The sequence below is a fragment of the Piliocolobus tephrosceles genome, chromosome 13 (assembly GCF_002776525.5).
Source record: "Piliocolobus tephrosceles isolate RC106 chromosome 13, ASM277652v3, whole genome shotgun sequence".
Taxonomy (NCBI): domain Eukaryota; kingdom Metazoa; phylum Chordata; class Mammalia; order Primates; family Cercopithecidae; genus Piliocolobus; species Piliocolobus tephrosceles.
Window position 1 is genome coordinate 10,455,428 of NC_045446.1, and position 26,006 is coordinate 10,481,433.

Genomic DNA, 26,006 nt, shown 5'->3' on the forward strand with positions numbered 1-26,006 from the left:
TGGGTGACAAAGTCAGACCCTGTCCCCCAAAAAAAAAAAAAAAAAAAGGATGGGGGCGGGGAAACAGGCCAGGCGAGGTGGCTCATGACTGTAATCCCGGCACTTTGGGAGGCTGAGGCTGGTGGACTGCTTGCGCCCAGGAGATCAAGACCAGCCTGGGCAACAGAGTGAGATCCTGTCTCCACAAAAGTAAAAAAAAAAAAAAAAAAATTAGCTGGGTGTGGTGGCATGTGCCTGTAGTCCCAGCTATTTGGAAGGCTGAGGTGAGAGATTTATTTGAGGCCAGGAAGCTGAGGCTGCAGTGAACTGTGATCACACCACTGTACTCCAGCCTGGGCAACAGAGTGAGATCTTACCTCAAAAAAAAAAAAAAAAAGAAAGAAAAAGAAGCATGTTTTCCTATCTCTATGTTTCCGGATGGATCCATGTCTACATGCATTTACTATCAACATTAAATCTCTGTCAATGATGAGTTTAAATCCCAACAAACCTGAAAAACCAAATGCTTCAAGCCCAATGCCAAAAACGATCCTATGAGCATGCCAGCTGTTTGCCTTTTCACCTTCACCTAACAAACACTCCCTCCTAATGGAAAATTTCAACATGCAAATTATTATGCAGATGCAGAACACAGATAACTGGTAATGGTTGGAACAATATTCCATGAGGTTTCTAACTTACAAAACCACATTGTATTCATACTCCGTATTTGTGTCACAGGGAACTGAACCCCAGAATGATCTTAATCCTCAAATGCTATTAATGAAATCATTTTCATTAAGTAGCTAAGTCCAGGACCTGTGTTAGTATTGGTAATATGGTGCCCACAAGTAGCTGAAAAGCAAATATGCACCAGTAAACCTGTATGAGTTGTGGGAATGCAGCAGAGACAGCCATTATGGTAAATTAAGACTGTTTCAGAAGAGGTGGTAAGCTTGGTCTTAAAGATTTAAGTTCAGGAGGTGAACAAGGAAGGGAAAGGCATTCTGGGGAGAAGGAACAATTGGCCAGATTCCAAATGGCTTTAAATGCCATGTAATCTGGATTATATCCTTTGCGTAATAAGGAATCACTAAAGGTTTTTAGGTAAGGGTGTGACAATATCACGTGTTTTAGAAAGAACTCCGGCAGCAGGGTAGAACATGGACTGAAATGAAAAGCTACTGCATAATCTTGGCAAGAGATGAGGGCTCGCACTAAGACAGTGAGGATGGGAATGAGAGGACTGCTGACAAGACAGAACACAGGTCTTGAGACCATCTGCCTGGATGTTGAAGACTGGAGAAGTAAAAGATCACTGAGGGACTAAATGAAATGCCATGGTTGGGAACACAGAAGGAATCTTCTTCTTTTTTTTTTTTGACAAAGAGTCTCAGCTCTGTCGCCTAGGCTGGAGTACAGTGGTATGATTTTGGCTCACTGCAACCTCTGCCTCCCAGGTTCAAGTGATTCTCATGTCTCAGCCTCCCGAGTAGCTGGGATTACAGGTGCACGCCACCCCACACGGCTAATTTTTGTATTTTTGGTAGAGACGGGGTTTCACCAGGTTGGCCAGGCTGGTCTCAAACTCCTGACCTAAAGTGACCTGCCTGCCTCGGCCTCCCAAAGTGTTCGGATTACAGGCGTGAGCCATTGCACCCGGCCAGCAATCCCTTATATTATTAACTTTCAATATAAAAAAAATTTGCCTAAGGCATATGTAAGTGTCAACTGTTGAACAGGCAGTTCAATAATAGGGACAGACTCAGGAGAGAGGTAAATGCTGTAGATAAATATCTGGGATTAACATTTGGGTGAGAACTGACACCACTTCAGTTAATACCTCCATCCAGGAAGAAATACAGAAGTTTTACAAAAGAATCTTGAGATATCTCAATATTTAAAGGGGCCAACGGTAGGAACTTGGAAGCAGGTGCTGGCAGTCAGTCGGAACAACCTCTCCCAGCCTTGCCTCAGGTACAAGACAGTATCTGGAGTCAATGGTCCCCCAGTGATCTTAGATCATGTTAAGTTTCCCAGGAATGCTGAGATTGTCCACTTGACCTTACCAGATGGCATGAAGAGAAATTTTAAAATATGTATATTTAAAGGGGATCAAGAAAGAAGGACCAGTGAAGAAAACAGAAAGGAGTCAATAAAGGAAAAAGTGGTGCCATTTGGAGAATGCTTTAGAGAAAGGTCAAGAATCAAAGCCATTGAATGGCTAAGACTATGAAAAACGATCAGGTACAGTAGCTGATGCCTGTAATCCCAGCACTTTGGGAGGAGGCCGAAGCAGGTGGATGGCTTGACCTCAGGAGTTTGAGATCAGCCTGGGCAACATGGTGAAATCCCATCTCTACAAAAATTACAAAAATTAACCAGGCATGCTGGCTTGCTCCTGCCGTCCCAGCTACTTGGGGGACTGAGCTGAAAGGATCACTTGAGCCCAGGAGGCGGAGACTGCAGTGAGCTGAGATTGAGCCACGGCACCTGGGAAACAGAGTGAGATACTGTCTTAAAGAAAAAAAAAAAGACTATGAAAAGGGTCACAGAAATTAATTTGGCATTGATGAGTAAAATGAGAGTGGTAGAGGGGGAAGGGACAGACAATGAAGACTGAGGAGTGAAGGTAAGTTTAAAAAACACTGAAAACAAAAAGTATGGGAAATATGGCTGATAAAGGGAAGAACTAAAAACTGGGCAGCAGCTAGAGGGAGAGGCAATGTTGAGGGAAAGTTTTTTAGAAATGAAAATGACAAGTGTATTTACAGAGAGACAGAAAGGAGCCAACAGAAGAAAAAAATCTGAAAATACATAAAAAAGTAACAATTTTTTTCTGGAATAAAGTCCACAAAATTGCTAGAAGATATGGGATTGAAAAACCACAAGTGGGCCAGTGCAGTGGCTCTCGCCTGTGATCCCAGCACTGTGGAAGGCTGAAGCAAGCGGATCACCTGAGGTAAGGAGTTCAAGAACAGCCTGGCCAACATGGTGAAACCCCGTCTCCACTAAAAATACAAAAATTAGCCGGGCATGGTGGCAGGTGCCTATAATCCCAGCTACTTGGGGCCAAGGCAGGAGAATCGCTTGAATCTGGGAGGCAGACGTCGCAGTGAGCCGAGATTGCACCATCGCACTCCAGCCTGGGGGATAAGAATGAGACTTTGTCTCAAAAAAAAAAAAAAACAAAAAAATTAATAATAATTAGCCAGGCATGGTGGCACACATCCCAGCTACTTGACTTCGGAGGCTGAGGCAAGAGAATTGCTTGAATCCAGGAGGTGGAGGTTGCAGCGAACTGAGTTGGAACCACTGCACCCCAGCCTGGGCGACAGAGGGAGACACTATCTCAAAAAAAAAAAAAAAAAAGTAGCATAAGTGGACCTGTTGAAATCTAATTTCAATAAATAACCAGTCATTTGTGCAAATATGTGGCCATAAGATTATTCATCATAATATTATTTTATTTATTTATTTTTATTATTTTTTTTTTGAGATGGAGTCTCCCCAGTTGCCCAGGCTGGAGTGCAGTGGCACAATCTCGGCTCACTGCAACCTCCACCTCCCAGGTTCATGCCATCCTCGTGCCTCAGCCTCCCGAGTAGCTGGGACTACAGGCGCCCGCCACCACACCCTGCTAATTTTTTGTATTTTTATAGAGATGAAGTTTCACCATGTTAGCCAGGATGATCTCGATCTCCTGACCTTGTGATCTGCCTGCCTCGGCCTCCCAAAGTGCTGGGATTACAGGCGTGAGCCACCGGGCTTGGCCGTATTTTTAAAATTTTCTTAAAAATAGCAACAGGGAGCCAGGTGTGGTGGCTCACACCTGTAATCCCAGCACTTTGGGAGACCGAGGCGGGCGGATCACGAGGTCAAGAGATCGAAACCATCCTGGCTAACACGGTGAAACTCCGTCTCTACTAAAAATACAAAAAATTAGCCGGGTGTGGTGGTGGGCACCTGCAGTCCCAGCTACTTGGGAGGCTGAGGCAGGAGAAAGGCGTGAACCCGGAAGGCGGAGCTTTCAGTGAGCCAAAGATCGCACCACTGTACTCCAGCCTGGGTGACACAGTGAGATTCTGTCTCAAAAAAAAAAATCAACAGGGGCCAGGCGCGGTGGCTCAAGCCTGTAATCCTAGCACTTTGGGAAGCCAAGGAGGCTGGATCATCTGAGTTCGAGACCAGCCTGGCCAACGTGGTGAAACCCTGTCACTACTAAAAATACAAAATTAGATGGGTGTGGAGGTGGGCACCTGTAATCCCAGCTACTCGAGAGGCTGAGGCAGGAGAACTGCTTGAACCCAGGAGGTGGAGGCTGCAGTAAGCCAAGATTGTACCACTGTACTCCAACCTGGGTGACAGAGCTAGACTCTATCTCAAAAAAAAAAAAAAATAGTGACAGGGTCCCACTATGTTGTCCAAACTGGTCTTGAACTCCTGGGCTCAAGCCATCCTCCTACCTTAGCCTCCCAAGTGCTGGGATTACAGGCATGAGCCACCACACCTGGCTTCATCACAATATTCTTTTTTTTTTTTTTTTTTTTCTTTTGAGACAGTGTCTTGTTCTGTCGCCCAGGGTGGAGTGCAGTGGCGTGATCTCGGCTCACTGCAATCTCCACCTCCCAGGTTCAAGTGATTCTCCTGCCTCAGCCTCCTGAGTAGCTGGGATTACAGGTGTGCGCCACCACACCCAGGTAATTTTTGTATTTTTAGTAGAGATGGGGTTTCACCATGTTGCTCCTGACCTCGAGATCTGTCCACCTAAGCCTCCCAAAGTGCTAGGATTACAGGAGTGAGCCACCGAGCCCGGCCTCATCACAATATTCTTTAAAATAGGTTTTTTTTTTTTTTTTTTAAAGGAAACTTAACAAAGGTCTAATAAGTAGACTGATTAAGTTTGGTATATCCAAACAATGGGATAATAGTCATTAACAATTGGGTTGTAGATGAGAATTTATTGACACTAAGAGATGTTCACCGTATTCTAATAAAAAAGAATATTACAAAGGTAATTATTTATTATTTTTTAGAGAAGGAAGGTCTCACTCTGTCCTTCTTTCTTGATCCCCTTTAATTTTTCCCTAACGCCCCTTGTCTCTTCCCAAGATCCTATCCAGGATACCAGGATACCATATCACATTTTGTCATCATGTTTCCTTAGCCTCTTCTGGACTGTCAGCTTCACAGACTTCTCTTGACAGTTTTAATAAGTACTCTGGTCAAGATATTTTACAGAATGTCCCTCAATTTGAGTTTGTCAGATGTTTTTCTCATGGTTAGACTGGAGTGATGGCTTCTGGGGAAGATTACCAAGGACCATGCTCATCACATCATTATCAAGAGTACAGACTATCAACATGACTTATCAACTGATGATGTTAACCTGATTGCTGGCTGAGGTAGTGCTTGCCAGGATTCTCCACCTGGGCGGAGGAAGCAGTACTTCTCTCCACCCTTCCACACTGCACGCTGTGGAAACAAGTCTTAAGCTCACCATCTACCCTGAAGAGGTGAAGGGGTTAAGCTCCACCTCCTCGAGGGGGGAGAATCTACATAAACTGGCAGGTTGATTTTTATTTATTTATTTTATGGCTAACATAACTACTATAAAAACAGACCAACTAGTTAAAGCTCAGGAATTTCAGGGGAAAAAAAGAAAAAAAAAGAAATCAATTATTAAAGTCTTACTTCTCAGAATATCTAATGAAATAAATTCAATTTATTTATTGTTGGAAAATAATTACAACCTGATTGGAAGCACCTAAGGGTTAAAGACCTCTTACATATCTTTGTATCTTTCAGGTTGACCAGCATATAGCAGAAGTCATGGAATATGGAGGCTTGAACATTACAGGAGCTTCATAAATGTTTGCTGAAAACCAATATAAGAGATTTTTAGATTTAGCTTGTTATTTCAAAACTAGACTCAGTAGTAAGTAGTAACTGGACATTCATCTTATTAATGTAGTAGTTACTAAGGCAGCAGTTCCTTCTCATATAAGTCAACACAGTGCTAATTTCCAAGATGCCCACTCTTCTGTTATATCACTAAAAAGAGTTGGAAAGTTTTCTTTGTACTATTTATTAGAGTAAATGTATATGCAATCCAACACGAAGAACAAAGCAGAACTCTTGTGGCAAAAGAAAATTAGAAAGTTTGACAGAAACAAAATGGACTATGTAGATATGAAATTGGTTACAGGTTGGGTGCGGTGGCTCACTCCTGCGATCCCAGCATGTTGGGAGGCTGAGGTGGGTGGATCACTTGAGCTTATGAGGTCAAGACCAGCCTGGGCAATGTGGTGAAAGCTCGTCTCTACAAAAATACAAAAAATAGCCATGCCGATAGTCCCAGCTGCTTGGTAGGCTGAGGTAGGAGGACGGCTTGAGCCCAGGACATGGATGTTGTAGTGAGTCGAGATCATGCCACTGCACTCCAGCCTGGGTGACAGTCAGGCCTTGTCTTAAAAATAAATTAATAGGCTGGGCACGGTGGTTCACACCTATAATCCCAGCACTTTGGGAGGCCAAGGCAGGAGGATCACCTGAGGTTGGGAGTTCAAGACCAGCCTGACCAACATGGAGAAATCCCGTCTCTGCTAAAAATACAAAATTAGCCAGACGTGGTGGCACATGCCTGTAATCCCAGCTACCTGGGAGGCTGAGGCAGAATCACTTGAACCCGGGAGGCAGAGGTTGTGGTGAGCTGAGATCATGCTATTGCACTCCAGTCTGGGCAACAAGAGCAAAACTCCGCCCCCCAAAAAAAAAAACAAAAAAAAACCAAACACAAAACAAAACATAATTAATAAACTGGTTACAAATATCTTAATATCCCAGCCTTCTTTTTTTTTTTTTTTTGGAGACAGGGTCTTCTGTCGCCCAGGATGGAGTGCAGTGGTAATGCAATCACTGCAGCCTCGACCTTGAGGGCCAAAGTGATACTCCCACCTCAGCCTCCTAAGGAGCTGGGACTACAGGCACGTACCACCACACCCAGATTATTTTTAATTTGATGGGATTTCACTATGTTGTGCAGGCTGGTTTCAAACTTCTGGGCTCAAGCAATCCTCTCATCTTGGCCTCCAAAGGGCTAAGATTACAGGCATGAGCCACTGTGCCCAGAGTCTCTTTCTAATATGCCAGAATGTGGCATTCAAGTGGTTATGAAAAGATGTTTTTCTGGATTAAAGTCACTGGTAGAAAATATCTACAGTCCAGAAGAAACAAGAGAGGCTAATCTTAAATATATTTCTATTACAGATAGTTTTATGGGCTTACAAGAAAACTCTCTCCTCAGCACTTAAATGGATACACCCATTTCCATAGAGATCTTATAGAAATTACGAATTATAAGCATGTAACAACATTTACAATTTGACTTTCAAAAACCAAATGTTTTTAACCTGAAGTTTATGAATGAATTTGACAGCAGTTCATGAATCCTGTGAAAACTACGCAATACTTTTTTTTTTTTTTTTGAGACGGAGTTTTGCTCTTATTGCCCAGGCTGGAGTGCAATGGCGCGATCTCGGCTCGCCGCAACCTCCACCTCCCAGGTTCAAGCGATTCTCCTGCCTCAGCCTTCCCGAGTAGCTGGGATGAGAGGCATGTGCCACCACGCCCCACTAATTTTTGTATTTTTAGTACAGACGGGGTTTCTCCATGTTGGTCAGGTTGGTCTCGAACTCCTGACCTCAGGTGATCCATCCGCCTCGGCCTCCCAAAATGCTGGGATTACAGGCCTGAGCCACTGCATCTGGCCACAATACTTTGCTAATATGCATGTTTTTCTGGGAAGAGTTTCTCCACTCATTCTTCCCATAAATATTTATTGAACACCTCTTATGAGCCAAGGGCTTGTTTTAGTTGCTGGACAAAACCCATACGGAAGCTGGGCATGGTGGCTTATGCCTGTAATCCCAGCACTTCAAGAGGCCAAGGAAGGAGGATCTCCTGAGCTCAGGAGTTCAATCAAGACCAGCATGGGTAATATGGTGAGACCCCATCTCTTTTTTTTTTTCTTTTTCATTGAAGTGTTTTAATGGGTCTCAAAATTCTGTGACAAATTTTTGGTCAAGTTGTTCCCATTAAAAGTTACTGATTTTAAAAACTAAAAACTGCCACATGCAAAAAAGAAAACCAAAGTGGTCTACAAAACATTCCTCCCTTCTGAGGGTTTTTTTTTTTTTTTTTTTTGAGACAGAGTCTCGCTCTGTCACCCAGGCTAGAGTGCAGTGGCACGATCTTGGCTCACTGCAACCTCCACCTCCTGGGTTCAAGCAATTCTCCTGCCTCAGTCTCCCAAGTAGCTGGAACTACAGGCGCATGCCACCACGCCCGGCTAATTTTTTTTGTATTTTTAGTAGAGTTGGAGTTTCACCACGTTAGCCAGGATGGTCTCCATCTCCTGACCTCGTGATCCGCCTGCCTCAGCCTCCCAAAATGCTGGGATTACAGGCATGAGCCACCGTGCCCGGCCAGGGGGTTAGGTTTTAACATATGATTTGGCTGGGTTGCAGGGGTGGGTACATAAACATTGAGTCTACTGCAATGGGAGAAGAGCATTCTAGGCAGAGTGAACAGCAAATAAAACCGTGAGATAGAGGGTTATTTCTGGTGTAAAGAACAAGCAAGGCCGGGCACAGTGGCTCATGCCTGTAATCCCAGCACTTTTGGAAGCCGAGGTGGGTGGATGACTTGAGGTCAGGAGTTCAAAACCAGTCTGATCAACATGATGAAATCTCTTCTCTACTAAAAATACAAAAATCAGCTGGCATGGAGGTGCACGCCTGTAATCCCAGCTACTTGGGAGGCTGAGGTGAGAGGGCTGCTTGAACCTGGGAGGCGGAGGTTGTAGTGAGCCAAGATCGCGCCACTGCACTCCAGCCTGGGCGACAGAGTGAGACAAGGAGGCCAGTATGGTTGAAGCCAGGTGAGAAATGGGGAGGTTGGGGCCAGATATTACAGGGTATTTATTAATAAGTCTTCTGAGGATATCGGCATTTACTGAGTGTAACAGGAAGCCACTGTAGCACTTGGCCCATGAGTGACATGATCCAACTTGCATTTTCACAGGCTTACACCAGCTGCTGTGTGGAAAATGGACTGAAGAGAGGCAAGGAAGAAAGCAGGGAGACCAGATAGGAGGCATCTACAATAATCCAGGAGAGCTAGCCTGGACCAAGATGGTAGCAATGGAGGCTGACAGAATTGGTCAGATTTTGGATATATTTTTGAAGGTAGAATCAAGAGCATTTGTTGATGGCTTGTATGAGGGATAGAAAGGAATCAAGGATAACTCCAAGGTTTTTGATTTTAACAAAAGAAGGAAAGAACAGAATGGCCATTTATTGAGATTGAGAAGACTGTGAGAACAAACTTAAAAGGAAACATCAGGACAGGCACTGTGGCTCATGCTGGTAATCCCAGCACTTTGAGAGGCCAAGGCAGGAGGATCGCTTGAGCCCAGGAGTTCAATACCAGCCTAGGCAATATAGTGAGACCCTGTCTCTACAAAAATAAAAATAATTAGGTTGGACATGGTGGCTCACACCTGTAATTCCAGCACTTCAGGAGGCCAAGGAGGGTGGATCTCCTGAGATCAGGAGTTCAAGACCAGCCTGAACAACATGGTGAAACCCTGTCTCTACTAAAAACACAAAAATTAGGTGGACATGGTGGCACATGCCTATAATCCCAGCTACTTGGGAGGCTGAGGCAGGAGAATCGCTTGAACCCAGGAGGCGGATGTTGCAGTGAGCAGAGATTGCGCCACCGCACTCCAGCCTGGGTGACAGAGTGAGACTCCATCTCAAAAAAAAAAAAAAAAAAAAAAAAAGAAATATTAAATCTCAAGAATAAGGAAATCCACAGAGTCAGAAAGTAGATTAATAGTTGCCAGAGAATTACAGGGAGGGAAGAACGGTGAATGACTACTAACAGATATGGGGTTTCTCTTTGGGGTAATAAAAATGTTCTGGAATTAGATAGTGGACATAGCTGTACAACTCTGTACAACTCTGTGCATACACTCAAAAACACGTTAAAATGGTGAATTTTATGGAGCCAGAGGATGAACAGTCAGTGAGAATATGTGGTGTCATAGAAGACAAATTTAAAAAGCATTTCAAGGAGAGAGTAATCAATTATGTCAAAAGCTGTTATGAAAGCACGTTAAGAGGAGAATGGAGAAGAGACCACTGAATTTAACAATGTGGAAAATATCTGGTGAACTTGACTAGAAAAGTTTCTGTAGAGCAGTGAAATAAAAAGGCACCTGGCTTAAGAACCATGGAGCCAGAAATTAAGGCTTTTAAGTTAAACCGATCACTGAATTCAAAAGAGTGACTGAGCCACTTTTACCACATGTCACTTCAAATTTTAAAGCGTAGGCATTAAACTCTCTGTGCCTGAGTCCCCATCTGTAAGAACGGGGTTTTATTGTTACCTGTCTACCTCACAGATAAACATAATACAAGTCTTTCCTCTACTGAATATGGCCTGTAGAGGAATGATCTATATTTTATTTACCTTTCTATCTTCCATAGCATCTGGCAAAGAGCTTTCAGTTGTTGAATTAAGGTAACATATAGGCACAACTTAAATCATAAAGCAGTACACAAATGTAAGATATCATGAAAATCAAGTATTTCGATCTCATACACAAAATAAAGACAATGCCCTCTGTTGAAATATGTTCAAATAACAGGACAAAATTTTTGTAACAAAAGGTTTTCCAGAATGTCCTTCCATATAGCTTGAAGGGCAACCTACCGATGAGGAACACGTCAAAAAGCTCACTGTCCCCTCTGGTTAAGTTACGATGATATGGTTACAGGAGATAATAAATCAGTTGATTGGAGAAAACAGGTAAGAATAGTTCTTTGAGGCCGGGAGTGGTGGCTCACGCCTGTAACCCCAGCACTGTGGGAGGCCGAGGAGGGCAGCTCACCTGCCCCCCTCAGGAGTTCAGGACCAGCCTGACCAACATGGCGAAACCTCATCTCTACTAAAAATACAAAAATTAGCTGGGCATGGTGGCACATGCCTATAATCCCAGCTACTTAGGAGGCTGAGGCAGGAGAATGGCTTGAACCAAGGAGGCGGAGCCGAGATCCCACCACTGCACTCCAGCCTGAGAGATAGAGGGGCACTCTGTCTAAAAAAAAATATAGTTCTTCGAAATTAAAAAAAACAAAAATTCACAAGAATGGGCCACTTCCTGATAAGCTCACTGTCTCCTCTGGTTAGGTTACGATGATATGGTTACAGGCGATAATAAATCAGTTGATTGGAGAAAACAGGTAAGAATAGTTCTTTGAAATTTAAAAAATAAATCACAAAATAACAAGAGCAGGCCACTTGCTGATAACCTCCTCCCATAGGTAAAATGAAAATGCAAACCCTGTTACAGTATTTAAAGAGATTCTCTCTGAGGTTGCAATATCACAGAGGAACATGTCTTACAAAACTCATAGATGCACAGAAGACTTCAATGATGCAATCACAAGCAATACTGATTACAGCTAAACTTATTTAACACACACACTTCTTTCAAAACATCTACACCATACCCTATGATCCAAAATAACTCTAAAACTAGTAGCTGTCATAAATGAATGGAACAGAAGGTTAACTCAGTTTTCTGGGCAACTTCTGAATAAGTTAATTATACAAACAAAATATTGACTTGCTAATTTTTATCTAAAAAGTTTTACTATGAGTGCTTACTTCAGCAGCACATATACCAAAATTAGAACTACACAGAGAGGATTAGCTAAATTAAGAGAAAAAGTTGTATTACAAAATTGATGAATTTTTCACAAGTCTGTATACTTGAGGCTAAATTCATCATCAACAATAAAGTTAACGCAAACTATAAGCTAAGTGCATACAATAAATATGCACACTTATATTAGAAAACCTACTTATTTAATGGAGCCGTTGTAATTCTGTTCAGAATTACAAAAATGGTAAATTCTAGCATTACGGGTAAAGAGAAGTGTCTTTCTGCAAAACATACTCTTGGCTCAAACAAAATTGGAAAGCTCAACTTTCCCTTTTCCTTTCAACAACACGTCACCAATTCCTTTATTACCAAACTTCATTTTACAAAGCTTGAAACATGCACAGGACTAGACAGGTAACTCCTATATCAGGATAGATATATGATTTCCTCACAGGAGAATTTGATAAAAGCAGTAATACTGGTTTTATTTTATTTTCAGACCATCTTTAAAACACCAAGAATAAAAACACTGAGGTTCTTACCAGTCACTTAATAAACAACCCCGTAGAAATGACAATTTAGGGTAAAGGTACACCTACTAAATGTATGTAGACTGGTTGTTTAATTTGATCAAAGTGGTTCCATTACTTGTGAATTTGACAATAAACAAAAACAGCATTAAAAAAAACTTCTTACTTTTGCAGAATAAAAACAATCCAAGTCAGCAGGCATTTGCAGGCCATATTGACACGACCACTCTTGCTGTCTCCTGAATGCTTGCTTCCACACTGAAAGGGGTTTCCTAATGTATCATAACATTTATTATAGTCAGAATCTGCAAAAGTATTTAAGCATATTGATTCATGCCAAGCCTTCTGGGAAACATCTTGGCTCCTCCCTCTACCTCTTTAAGAGACCACCTTAGTAGAAGGGGGTGGCAGCTTTATGACATTAATGTGAAGGGCCACAAACTGAAACAACTGACTCACATGTGGGAAAGGAAAAAAGGCGTAACAATAGTCTTTGATTGTGAGGAAGACAGCTTTCTCATTTGTACTTGAACTGCTATGTTGTATCTATTAATATGTGCAAGTAGTTTGTAACCTACAAATGGATTTATCAAATATTATATATTGTTATTTAATAAAGGTCAGGATTTAAGGGTACAATGCAAATGTGTCTACGTCACATTGTTGATCTATATTTCATTTCTTCACATTAAGGTACAATTATTTACTACGGGCAAGACACTGTGTTAAGCCCTATAAATGTGTTTACTCTTTTTTTTTAAGACAGAGTCTCACCCTGTTGCTCAGGCTGGAGTGCAATGGCGCTATCTTGGCTCACCGCAACCTACGCCTCCCAGGTTCAAGCGATTCTCCTGCCTCAGCCTCCCGAGTAGCTGGGATTACAGGTGCGCACTACCACGCCCAGCTAATATTTTGTATCTTTAATAGACGTGCCGTTTCACCACGTTGGCCAGGCTGGTCTCGAACTCCTGACCTCAGGTGATCCGCCCACCTTGGCCTCCCAAAGTGCTGGGATTACAGGCGTGGGCCACCGTGTCCAGCCAAATAGTGTTTAATTTTCATACCAACTCCAAGGTAGACACTATTATCCCAATTTTCAAGTTAAGGAAACTGAGGCTCAATACTTGCACAAGAACACATAATTATTAAGAGACAGGGCCAGAATTGAAATCCAGGCACTCCTGGAGCTGAAGTCTGTGTTTTAACACATTACACTGCCACTGATAATCTGACACGAATATAACACTCAGATGATGTCAGTGTTGGACAGGGGGCCACATTCCTTTTTATTTAAGGGTTAACTCAAAACAAAAATTACATACTCACATTTGATTAATATGTTAGAACAAAGTGTGGAAATGAAGCCATAAAAACTACACAGAACAACTAAGTTTCATGAGTGAGGAAATAAATATTTAAAGCAAAAACCTTTTTCAAAAAATTGCCCAAGCTGTTTTTGCTTTGAGTTAATTTCTATGAACAAACATATTGTTTGTTAATTAACATATTGTTAATTTCTATGAACAAACAGTTCATATCTATGAACAAAATAAAAATATAGTTTTATTTTGGCATCATGATTTTCTGTTTTTCTTTTCTTTTTTTAAGACAAGGTCTGGCTCTGTCACCCAGGCTGGAGTGCAATGGTACAATCTCAGCTTCCTGCAACCTCTGCCCCCAGCTCAAGCCATCCTCTCACCCCAGTCTCCTAAATGGCTGGGACCACAGGTGCATATCACCATGCCCAGCTAATTCTTGCTTTTTTGTTTTTTTGTAGAGATGGGGTTTCACCATTATTGTCCAGGCTGGTCTCAAGCTCGTGAGCTCAAGCAATCCACCCGCCTCAGCCTCCCAAAGTGCTGGGATTACAGGTATGAGCCACCACACTCAGTCAATTTTCATAACAACAATAAAAAGCAGTCTCTAGCAAGTTATAGATTTTTTTTTTTTTTTTTTTGAGACAGAGTCTCGCTCTGTCCCCCAGGCTGGAGTACAGTGGCGCGATCCGGGCTCACTGCAAGCTCTGCCTCCCAGGTTCACGCCATTCTCCTGCCTCAGCCTCCCGAGTAGCTGGGACTACAGGCACCTGCCACCACACCTGGCTAATTTTTTGTATTTTTAGTAGAGACAGGGTTTCACTGTGTTAGCCAGGATGGTCTCTATCTCCAGACTTCATGATCCGCCCGCCTCAGCCTCCCAAAGTGTTGGGATTACAGGCATGAGCCACCACGCCGGGCCAAGTTACAGAATTTCAACATCATGTCATCAGTAAACTATTAAAGTACTTTTAAAGTTCAGATGATAGACGTGTCTCTATACTTGAAGTCTAATAAAGGCAACTCTTGCTTTGAAATGAACATGAAATATTTCAGTCTCTTTTACCTCAACCTCAAATTTCTGCCTCTGAAATCTTCAGTTTCCTTCAAAGGCAGAAATCTGGGAAGCCATCCTGACTCCTGATCCCCATCTCTAAGCATACTACATTGCTGGCTGCACTAGAACTGAAGGCACTAAAGTACAGAGTGCCATCACCCATTCTCTACCTGTATGTAGTAACTAATACTTCTAAAATTCATTACTGGACAGGTTGGTCAAGACAAAATTGTTTTCTGCAGGACACCAAGTAATCACTTACTTTTCTTTAACTAAAACCAAGATGAGTCTCCAAAACCAAGGGGAGCTTGGTGAAAGAACATGAAGCTGGATGATGACAGCAATATGTGCAGATTTTTTTTTTTTTTTAACAATTAAGGTAATTTTTTAGCATCTACATTTTAAATAAGTTAAATTTTGGAATAACAAACTTCATCTTATTTTCAGGGTACAAAAGCCTGAGACACTTCCTCTGTGACATGGAGAAAACATCCTGCAAGGAGGAAAAGCTTCGGCAATAAAAATGATTACTACACACTGCGGTATCTTTTTTTTTTTTGAGACGGAGTCTTGCTCTGTCGCCTAGGCTGGAGTGCAGTGGCGTGATCTCAGCTCTCTGCAACCTCTGCCTCCCGGGTTCAAGCGATTTTCCTGCCTCAGCCTCCCAAGTAGCTGAGACTACAGGTGCACACCACTGTGTCTGGTGAATTTTTGTATTTTTTAGTAGAGACAGGGTTTCGCCATGTTTGTCAGGCTGGTCTCTAACTCCTGACCTCAGGTGATTTACCCACCTCAGTCTCCCAAAGTGCTGGGATGACAGGTGTGAGCCACCGCGCCCGGCCCCACATTGCAAGGTAAACTTTTATGTTCAGGTAATGACCCGACAAATGAGGATCTTGCATTGGGCCCAACAAAACTATATTAGTGCTTTTTAGACAATATGAATGCACATTTGCAATGGATAAGCATGTAAGATAAGAGTCTCTCGGCCAGGTTCAGTGGTTCATGCCTGTAATCCCAACACCTTGGGAGGCCGAGGTGGACGGATCACTTGAGGTCAGGAGTTCAAGACCAGCCTGGCCAACATGGCAAAACTCCATATCTATTAAAAGTACAAAAATTATCTGGGCGTGGCGGTGCACGTCTGTAATCCCACCTACTCAGGAGGCTAAGGTGGGAGAATGGCTTGAGCCCGGCAGACAGAGGTTGCAGTGAGCCAAGATCATACCACTGCACTCCAGCCTAGGCTACAGAGCAAGACTCCGAAAAAAGTCTCTCTTTAGTTTATTTCTCAAGTGTGCCTTTCTAGATAGTAAATTTGATAATTTATTCAACAAATACTAAGTACTGCTATATGTCACTGTTTTAAGTGCTAATAGTGATAAATGTCTACAGCACATCTAAGAAATACAAATTCTGTAATAAAATTTTACTAAGAAATAATGGGTAAAGCTGGTCATGGTGGCTCACACCTGTAATCCCAGCACTTTGGAAGGCCGAGGAGGGCAGATCACATGAGGCCAGGAGTTTGAGACCGGCCTGGCCAACATGGCAAAACCCTATCTCTACCAAAAATATAAAAATTAACCAGGTGTGGGCCAGGTGTGGTAGCTCACACCTGTAATCCCAGCACTTTGGGAGGCCAAGGCGGGCAGATCACGAGGTCAGGAGATCGAGACGATCCTGGCTAACACTGTGAAACCCCATCTCTACTAAAAATACAAAAAATCAGCCGGGTGTGGTGGCGAGCACCTGTAGTACCAGCTACCAGGAGGCTGAGGCAGGAGAATGGTATGAACCTGGGAGGTAGAGGTTCCAGTGAGCTTAGATTGCGCCACTGCACTCCAGCCTGGGAGACAGAGGGAGACTCCGTCTCAAACAAGCAAAAAAAAAAAGATTAACCAGGTGTGGTGGCGCATGCCTGTAATCCCAGCTACTCGGGTGGCTGAAGCATGAGAATCATTTGAACCCCGGAGGCGGAGGCTGCAGTGAGCCAAGATGGCTCCACTGTGCTCCAGTGTGTGACAGAGCAAGACCTTATCTCAAAAACAAAAACAAAAAAAAAAAGAAAAGAGAAAGAAATAACGAGTGAAAACTGCAGCATTTAATATTATTAGGAAAATATAATGCAAACTCATGTACTTGGAACAGCACTTCAGAATATAAATTCTACTACTTTCGGCAAAACACATAATTTCAGCAGCTTTTCCACTATCATAAAGAGGAATGTAAAAAATACACAATAAATAGATGCAATAAATAGATAAAAATTGTGACAAGGGTAGATTACATGAAAAAAGATAAGCCAAACCGAAATATGTTATGTCATTGAATTCGTATTGCCAATTTAGGTGCCAATTAGGTTGTGGTATGCCTGTGTGTCTATGAACAAAATACTCTTATTTCATTGGCCTACTAGATCAGTTCTTCCATAAGTGCATTAAAGGAATGAAAAAGATGACTCTCAAATGATTTCACCACTTAGTTATAAATAAACTAGGACTAAATTTTCAAATCTGCTAACTAGAATGACTTTTCAACACTTAATATCTGTCTTATCTGGAGCTTACAGAGCCAAATTTCTAAAACTTAGGTCTGAATCAAAAATGAAAAATCAAGAAAACCCAAAAGATATGCACAAAAGGGCCTACCGAACAGTAAGCAATGACAAGTGATTAAAGCAAAAAGATCAAGTTGCTAAGTTATAAGGAAGTCGCTGTTCATCTGGACCTCAGCCCAGAACACAAAAATTTGGAGGAGAAACGGCTGGTGGTTTAAAGGGGACAGGGTTCTAAATTTGCTGCCTCATTCTTTTATCTGCAAAAGCTTCCTGATACTGAAATGGCCATAACCACAATGAAAAATCCAACAAGGCTCCAAAGCTCTTAGACAGGTGAAAATTCACTGTTAGAAAAACATGTAGAAAATAATACATTTAAGGCTAAGATCAGAAATTTTTTCTTTAGAACCCAAGATTCTGCCAAAGGAGACAACGAAGCATTAAAAACAATTCTCAAAAACCTTTAACATAACTAAATAGAGAGCAAAATTATCTCTACTCTCCCGAATTTACGGCCCTTCCTTTGACAAAACGCATTTTTTTCCTTCGAAGACTCAGTTCCTTTAAGAACCACCACCTGCCCATGGTGGGTTTTTTTTTCCCCCTCTTAAGAAGGCATCTGCACTGCAGATTTCTGCATAAGGGGAGCTTGCCAGCCAGCTCCCACCAGCAGGCAGACGCGTATACAATGGAAACTAAAGGAGGTCTGCAGCTTCGCTCTTAGTCTTTCACAGAGATGGGAGAAGGGGACTCAACCAGCCCTCGCTTTGTCTGAATGTTCTCCCCCTCCCCCTTTCTGCAGTAAACACCCCCCTTTGTTATACTTCGATCAATAGTAGCCCACAGAAAACATGAAATCAAAACATGTTGATAGCTTAGCATGACTCTATTTTCTAGAATATAAGCGACTGATTGCGTGTCCCCACCCCCACGCAGCGCCAGGGAAGAGCAAGCTGTTGCAGATGCAGCCACGGATCCATCTTGGACCATCAGCAGCTCCCTCCCAAATCTTCCCTGAGCTATTCTCATCACGCCTCCTTCTACCTCGGAGCCTCAGAAAAATCCTGCATTCATGGAGTGTAGCCGAAAACAGTAAAAACAAAACAAACAAACAAAAAAAATGGGCTACAATGCTTCCATTAAACTTCCTCATCTTCCCCACGGGCAGCCAAAAATATTTTGGAGGACTATCATGAATGCTTGATTATGTCAACACCTATCTGCAAACCTGCAATGCAACCCTTTCACCACCATCCCCTCAAAAATCTAACAAATTGTTTCTCCCACCACCCACCTGCCCCTATCTAATCCTCCACTAAATCACCCCAGTTCACCATATGCATCGAGCAAATCTCCATTTTATCCCACGAGCTGGTATTTTTCCCCCACCTGCCCAGTCTTGGCGTTAACGCCCACTGGACTGTCTCCCCGCCCCCAACCTGTTTTCCTCACACCCCGTTATTTCCTCATCGCCTGCACAACCTTACGTTCCCCTTCCCCTTTGCCCATTTTCCAAACGCTCGTCCCTGCGGGGCTGAAGCCGTCAGTAGTCGAGGGTAATTCTCCCTCCTCCCGCCTCGCCTCCTAATCCCCCCAGCCCTCAGGCCCCCGCTCGCCCTCTTTCCCAAGGCGGGGGCTCCCCGCGCGCCTCACCCGCACAGGAGGAGCTGCAGCTCTTCGTCCCCAGGGCGGGGCAGGCTCCTGGGCTCCCGCCGCCGCCGGGCGCGGACAGCTCTGCTCCGGAGGACGACGAGGAGATGGAAGGGGACTGAGTGGCCGCCGATGGCTCCGCCATAGCTACGCGAGCGAGGGTGGGAGAAGGGTGAAGAGAGATACGGGGCGGGAGAGAGGGAGGGGAAATAGAATAATCCGACAACTAGCTCGCTCAAGTCCCTTTACTCCGCCTGCTCCGAGGACAGACTCCGACTGACTGACTGACTGACTCAGCCGAGCGCAGGGACAGGGCGGGAGCGCGAGCGCGCATGCGCACAAAGGGCCCCGAGCCGGTGCTAAGCGCGCAGCGGCGCAGGGCGCAGGCGCAAGAACCGTCGATCGGCGCTCTAGCCGGGAAGGAGGGGCAAAGCCTGCCTCACGCGGCGTCTCGCGCGTCGCCGGGTGGGGAGCGTCCCTTGGGGACCAGACGCTAGGGGCGTACCCAAGCCCCAATCCCCGCCCACAACTGCGGCCGAATCCGGGAGCTGCGGGGTAGTATTCCCTCCTGCCTCTTTATGTGAATGTTTTAGGGTCGGCAGATTATGTATTTTAATGATAGAAATTTATCTGGGCTTCCATTATCTGGAAACTCTTTCCCCTACATTCCAGAGTCTGTATCTTTTGTTTGATGCAGTCCCACCTGTGACTCCAATAAAAAGTGAAAACCAGAGTGTAGAGTAGGCCCACTCTGCAAGGTGCTTTGTGAATCTCTCTGGCTGTCGTAATATCTCCTCACCGAGAGGCAGAGATGGCACGGCCCCCCATTTGGTAGGTGGAGAAAGATGCTATACAGAATGAAAAACGATTACTCATTCCAATCACATTGCAATGCAGTCGCAGAACCTGCTTCGTATTCTTACCTCGTTACTGTTGCCAGAGAAGGATCCACCTTGGGTCTTAAGGTTTTCTTTTCCTCCGAATAGACTGTCAGATAGAGACGACATATTTTAGAGGGGGAAAAAAAAGCTGAGCTGATGAAGAAGAGCCAGGAGATAAGAACATGTTGGCTGTGATTATGGGCGATGATAAAATTAGATATTAAAAATTCAGAATAAGCCCGCAGTCAGTGGCAGAGGCCCGTAGTGTCAGCTACAGCAGAGAAGGGAGGATCCCTTGAGTCAAGGAGCTGGAGTCCAGCCTGAGCCGCACAGCGAGAACCTTCCTGCCTTAAAAAAAATAATAAAAAAATAAAAATTTCAGAATAAGGCACAAAATACACATAATTGAATTTTATTCATAGACTAAAAGGGGTCCTTAGCAGAATATGTATTTAAAACCAGATTTCTAGCCTATATTGGATTTTGTTCATTTTTTGCTTTTCCTGGGCTGGACTGCCAAATTCAAAGCCTTCTCCCTACATTTGGTCAAAATACTGGAAAGGTGCATAGTCCTTGTTAAAGGAGGACTGTTGGCCGGGCGCGGTGGCTCAAGCCTGTAATCCCAGCACTTTGGGAGGCAGAGGCAGGTGCATCACCTGAAGTCAGGAGTTCAAGAACAGCCTGGCCAACGTGGTGAAACCCTGTCTCTACTAAAAATACAAAAAGTAGCTAAGCGTGGTGGTGGGCGCCTGTAAGCCCAGCTACTCCGGAGGCTGAGGCAGGAGAATTGCCTGAACCTGGGAGGCAGAGGTTGCAGTGAGCCGAGATCGTGCCATTGCACTCCAGCGTGGGAGAAAGAGCAAAACTCTGTCAAAAAAAAAAAAAAAAAAAAAAAAAAAAAATAGAAAGAAAAAAGAAAAAAAGAGAAAAGAGGACTGTATCCTGGAAATAATAAAAATCAAGGCTGTCGACTCTTATTGCTAAAGCAGCAATCAATGACCCAAAGTACAACTGCAGGATCAGCAGATCCTGTAAAGATGCAATCTCATGAAGGGGGAGGTGGTCAGTCAAGCTGCCACTGAGGGGAAAGGCGATCTGATCAGTGGAAATCTTCTAGAACAAGCTGTGTACTACATCTGCCCTTGAGGTTTTTAAGGTCAGGTAAAGCTCTAGGGGGTGGAAGGATGACTCCTGGCCTTTGCAATGCTCTGAAAAAGGCATAGAAAAATATTTCCCAAAATAACTCTGTAGCTATTATCTTACCCTGGCACTTACAGCATCAGCTGATAATGCAGCAAACTGTCTCTTGGATGGCAAAGGGAAATAATAGCCAATCTGATAACCAAGCCAGTTATCTACCCATTCTGATACATACATTCGTTTTTTAAAAAATGTACATTATTAGGGGAGCTGTTTTCTTCTTCCTTTTTTTTTTTTTTTTTTTAGGCAGAGTCTTGCTCAGTCACCCAGGCTGGAGAGCAGTGGCGCGATCTTGGCTTACTGCAAGCTCTGCCTCCCGGGTTCACGCCATTCTCCCGCCTCAGCCTCTGGAGTAGCTGGGACTACAGTCGCCTGCCACCACGCCTGGATAATTTTTTTGTATTTTTAGTAGAGACGGGGTTTCACTGTGTTAGCTAGGATGGTCTCGATCTGCTGACCTCGTGATCCACCCGCCTCGGCCTCCCAGAGTGCTGGGATTACAGGCGTGAGCCACCGCGCCAGGCTCTTCTTCCTTCCTTTTTTCTTGTCTATTAAACGCTCCACTCCTTAAAACAAAACAAACAAACAAAAAAATATACATTATTAGGTGCTAGATAAGGAAATAAATGATGCTGGTACCTAACTCTGACAGGACTTGCTACAATCTGGAGAATCCAACTGGAAGGAAGTCCATTTTCCTAATATCTAGCAGCAGAGAAGTTAAAAAGCAAAATATGCACGAGGTTTTACTGGTCTTTTCAGACCCCTTGGAAATTTTTTTTTTTTTTTGAGATGGAGTCTTGTTCTATTGCCCAGGCTGGAGTACAGTAGTGCGATCTTGGCTCACTGCAACCTCCACCTCCCAGGTTCAAGCAGTTCTCCTGGCTCAGCCTCCTGAGTAGCTGGGATTACAGGCATGTGCCTCCGTGTCTGGCTAATTTTTGTATTTTTAGTAGAGGTGGGGTTTCACCATGTTGGCCAGGGTGGTCTTGAACTCCTGACCTAGGGTGATCCTCCTGCCTCCGTCTCCCACGCCTGGGATTATAGGCATAAGCCACTGTGCCCGGCCAGTTCTATGAATGTGTATTGATCTTGTGCTGTGTGTATAACACAATCCTGGGAACTTTGAAGAGACCTCCAAAATATGTTTGTCTTGTCTTCAACGAGCTTACAAGCTAGTTAGCACAAAAAAAATACATAAATAATATAAATTAAATAGCAACTAAAAACAACCCCAAACACCATAAAACTATCGTGCTTTGATTAGATGGCAAGTAAATTAAATGAATTTAAAAGAGGGGGGCCAGGCGCAGTGGCTCATGCCTGTAATCCCAGCACTTTGGGAGGCCGAGCTGAGCGGATCACCTGAGGTCGGGAGTTTGAGACCAGCCTGACTAACATGGAAAAGTCCTGTCTCTACTAAAAATACAAAAATTAGCCAGACATGGGGGTGCGTGCCTGTAATCCCAGCTACTCGGGAGGCTGAGGCAGGAGAATCGCTTGAACCCGGGAGGCAGATGTTGCAGTGAGCCGAGATCGCGCCATTGCACTCCAGCCTGGGCAACAAGAGTGAGACTCTGTCTCAAAAAAAAAAAAAAACCAAAAAGGGAAAGGGCCTGTAATCCCAGCACTTTGGGAGGGCAAGGTAGGTGGATCACCTGAGGTCAGAAGTTTGAGACTAGCCTGGCCAACATGGAGAAACCCCATTTCTACTGAAAATACAAAATTACCCAAGCATGGTGGTATGCACCTGTAATCCCAGCTACTCGGGAGGCTGAGGCATGAGAATCCCTGAACCTGGGAGGCAGAGGCTGCAATGAACAGAGATCATGCCACTGCACTGCAGCCTGAGCAACGGAGTGAGACTCCACCTCAAAAACAAACAAACAAACAAACAAAAAACGAGGGGAAGGATTTACTATGAAGTTATAGTGGCTTAGGGTTTTTTTTTTTTTTTCTGTCACCCAGGCTGTAGTGCAGTGGTGCGATCTCAGTTTATTACTGCAACCTCTTCCTCCCAGGTTTAAGTGATTCTCCTGCCTCAGCCTCCTGAGTAGCTGGGACTACAGGCATATGCCACCATGCCTGGCTAATATTTATATTTTTAGTAGAGACGAGGTTTCGCCATATTGGCCAGGCTGGTCTTGAACTCCTGACCTCATGATCTGCCCGCCTTAGCCTCCCAAAGTGCTGGGATTACAGGCGTGAGCCACTGTGCCCAGCCCAAGATGGAATTTTTTTTTTTTTTTTTTGAGACGGAGTCTTGCTCTGCCACCCAGGCTGGAGTGCAGTGGCCGGATCTCAGCTCACTGCAAGTTCCGCCTCCCGGGTTTACGCCATTCTCCTGCCTCAGCCTCCCGAGTAGCTGGAACTACAGACGCCCGCCACTTTGCCCGGCTAGTTTTTTGTATTTTTAGTAGAGACGGGGTTTCACCGTGTTAGCCAGGATGGTCTCGATCTCCTGACCTTGTGATCCGCCCGTCTCAGCCTCCCAAAGTGCTGGGATTACAGACTTGAGCCACAGCACCCAGCTCCAAGATGGAATTTTTAAAGTGCTTCCTGGCTGGCACAGTGGCTCACCTCCGTAATCCCTGCATTTTGAGAGGCCAAAGCAGGAGGATGGCTTGAGCCCAGGAGTTCAAGACCAGCCTGGACAACATAGCAAGACCTCATCCTGAAAAATAAAGTAAAGAGCACACTGGAATATGGCCATTTCTCTGAAGTTTCCTTGAACACCTGAGGCACTGTGCTAGGTCTCTTATATTCTTTGGCCTTGTCTTTGTAGGACTGGTATTTTTTGTGTGCGTGTGTGAGTACATAGTAAGGACTGTTTTTGTTTTGTTTTTTTTTGAGATGGAGTTTTGCTCTTGTTGTCCAGGCTGGAGTGCAATGGTATGATCTCGGCTCACCGCAACCTCTGCCTCCCAAGTTCAAGCGATTCTCCTGCCTCAGCCTCCAGAGTAGCTGGGACTACAGGCATGCGTCACCACACCTGGCTAATTTTGTATTTTTAGTAGAGACAGGGTTTCTCCATGTTGGTCAGGCTGGTCTCGAACTCCTGACCTCAGGTGATCCACCCGCCTCGGCCTCCCAAAGTGCTGAGATTACAGGCATGAGCCACCGCACCTGGCCAGGACTGGTATTTTATACAGATCATTTCTTTATTTTTGAGATGGAGTTTTGTTCTTGTCGCCCACGCTGGAGTGCAATGGCATGATCTCAGGTCTCTGCAACCTCTGCCTCTTGACTTCAAGTGATTCTCCTGCATCAGCCTCCTCACTGGCTAGGATTACAGGTGCATGCTACCAAACCCAGCTAATGTTTGTATTTTTAGTAGAGACAGGGTTTCACCACATTGGCCAGGCTGGTCTCAAACTCCCGACCTCTGGTGATTGACCTACCTCAACCTCCCAAAGTGCTGGGATTACAGGCATGAGCCACTGCGCTCGGCCTATACAAATAATTTCCCAGTTTAACTTCTAAGTTTTATATTTCTAATTCTATAATTTCTATATAAAATATAGAAATTCTATATAAATATATAATTATATATTTCTAAGTTCTATAGTTCTAACTTCTAATTTCCCTATATTTTCTTGACTTTTAGAAGCAATTATGTATTTTATTTTCAAATTTTTTAAATTAAATATTTGAATTTAAAATATTTGAAAGCCGGGCACAGTGGCTCACACCTGTAATCCCAGCACTTTGGGAGGCCGAGGTAGGCAGATTGCCTGAGGTCAGGAGTTGGAGACCAGCCTGCCTAACATGGTGAAACCCTGTCTCTACTAAAAATACAAAAAAATTAGCTGGGAGTGGTGGCACATGCCTGTTGTCCCAGCTACTCAGAAGGCTGAGGCAGGAGACTCACTTCAACCCGGGAGGCAGAAATTGCAGTGAGCCAAGATTGTGCCACTGCACTCCAGCCTGGGCGACAGAGCGAAACTCTCTTGAAAAAAAGAAAATTAATATATAGTCACAGATCATTCATATACATGTACACAAATATTCAGGAATATATATACTGTAAAGTTTTATCACTAACTCCCTCCACTCCTCTACACACGTGTAGGTAGCTACTATTAGGATTTTCTTTTTTCTTTTTTTTTTTTTTTTTGAGACAGAGTCTTGCTCTGTAGCCCAGGCTGGAGTGCAATGGTGTGATCTCAGCTCACTGCAAGCTCCGCCTCCCGGGTTCATGCCATTCTCCTGCCTCAGCCTCCCCAGTAGCTGGGACTACAGGTGCCTGCCACCACGCCTGGCTAATTTTTTGTATTTTTAGTAGAGACGGGGTTTCACCGTGTTAGCCAGGATGGTCTCGATCTCCTGACCTCGTGATCTGCCCGCCTTGGCCTCCCAAAGTGCTGGGATTACAGGCATGAGCCACCGAGCCCAGCCACTATTAGGATTTTCTTGTGGCAAACGTAAGCACAGGTGAATATAGCAAATCTGTATCCTCATCCCCACCACCTTTTTTTTTTTTTTTTTTTAATGGAGTTGCTCTGTCACCCAGGCTGGAATGCAGTGGTGGCATGATCTCGGCTCACTGCAACCTCTGCCTCTTGGGTTCAAGCCATCCTCCTGCCTCAGTCTTCCAAGTTGCTGGGATTATAAGCATATGCCACCATGCCTGGCTAATTTTTGTATTTTTAGTAGATACAGTGTTTCACTATGTTGGCCAGGCTGGTCTTGAACTTGTGACCTTAAGTGATCCGCCTTAGACTCCCAAAGTGCTGCGATTACAGACATGAGCCATTGTGTGCTGTCCCCCACCCCCCACCTACTTATGTTCTTTCTTTCTTTCTTTCTTTCTTTCTTTCTTTCTTTCTTTCTTTCTTTCTTTCTTTCTTTCTTTCTTTCTTTTTCTTTTCTTTCTTTCTCTTTCTTTCTTTCTTTCTTTTTCTTTCTTTCCTTCCTTCCTTCCTTCCTTCCTCTCTTTCTCTCTTTCTTTTCTTTTCTTTTTTTTTTTTTTGGAGGTAGGGTTTGCTCTGTTGCTCAGGCTGGAATGCAGTGCTACAATCACGACTCACTGCATCCTCTACCTCCTGGGCTCAAGCAATCCTCCCACCTCAGCCTCCCAACCAAGTAGCTGGGAC

The 26,006-nt window shown here is 44.0% G+C and overlaps 1 protein-coding gene across 2 annotated transcripts in view; it reads right to left on the reverse strand.

The window, feature by feature from the left end:
* RTN3 (reticulon 3) overlaps positions 1-19,290 on the reverse strand; it is a 72,439-nt gene extending 53,149 nt beyond the window's left edge. Inside the window, exon 1 of one of the 2 annotated variants that reach the window (XM_031933804.1) lies at positions 18,833-19,187. In XM_031933804.1, the coding sequence (XP_031789664.1) occupies positions 18,833-18,974 (142 nt within the window). In that variant the 5' untranslated portion in view covers positions 18,975-19,187. Of the gene's footprint in view, positions 1-18,832 lie in introns of both variants that reach the window. The other variant, XM_023186289.2, reaches the window with a different exon arrangement.
* Positions 19,291-26,006: the final 6,716 nt, after the last annotated feature.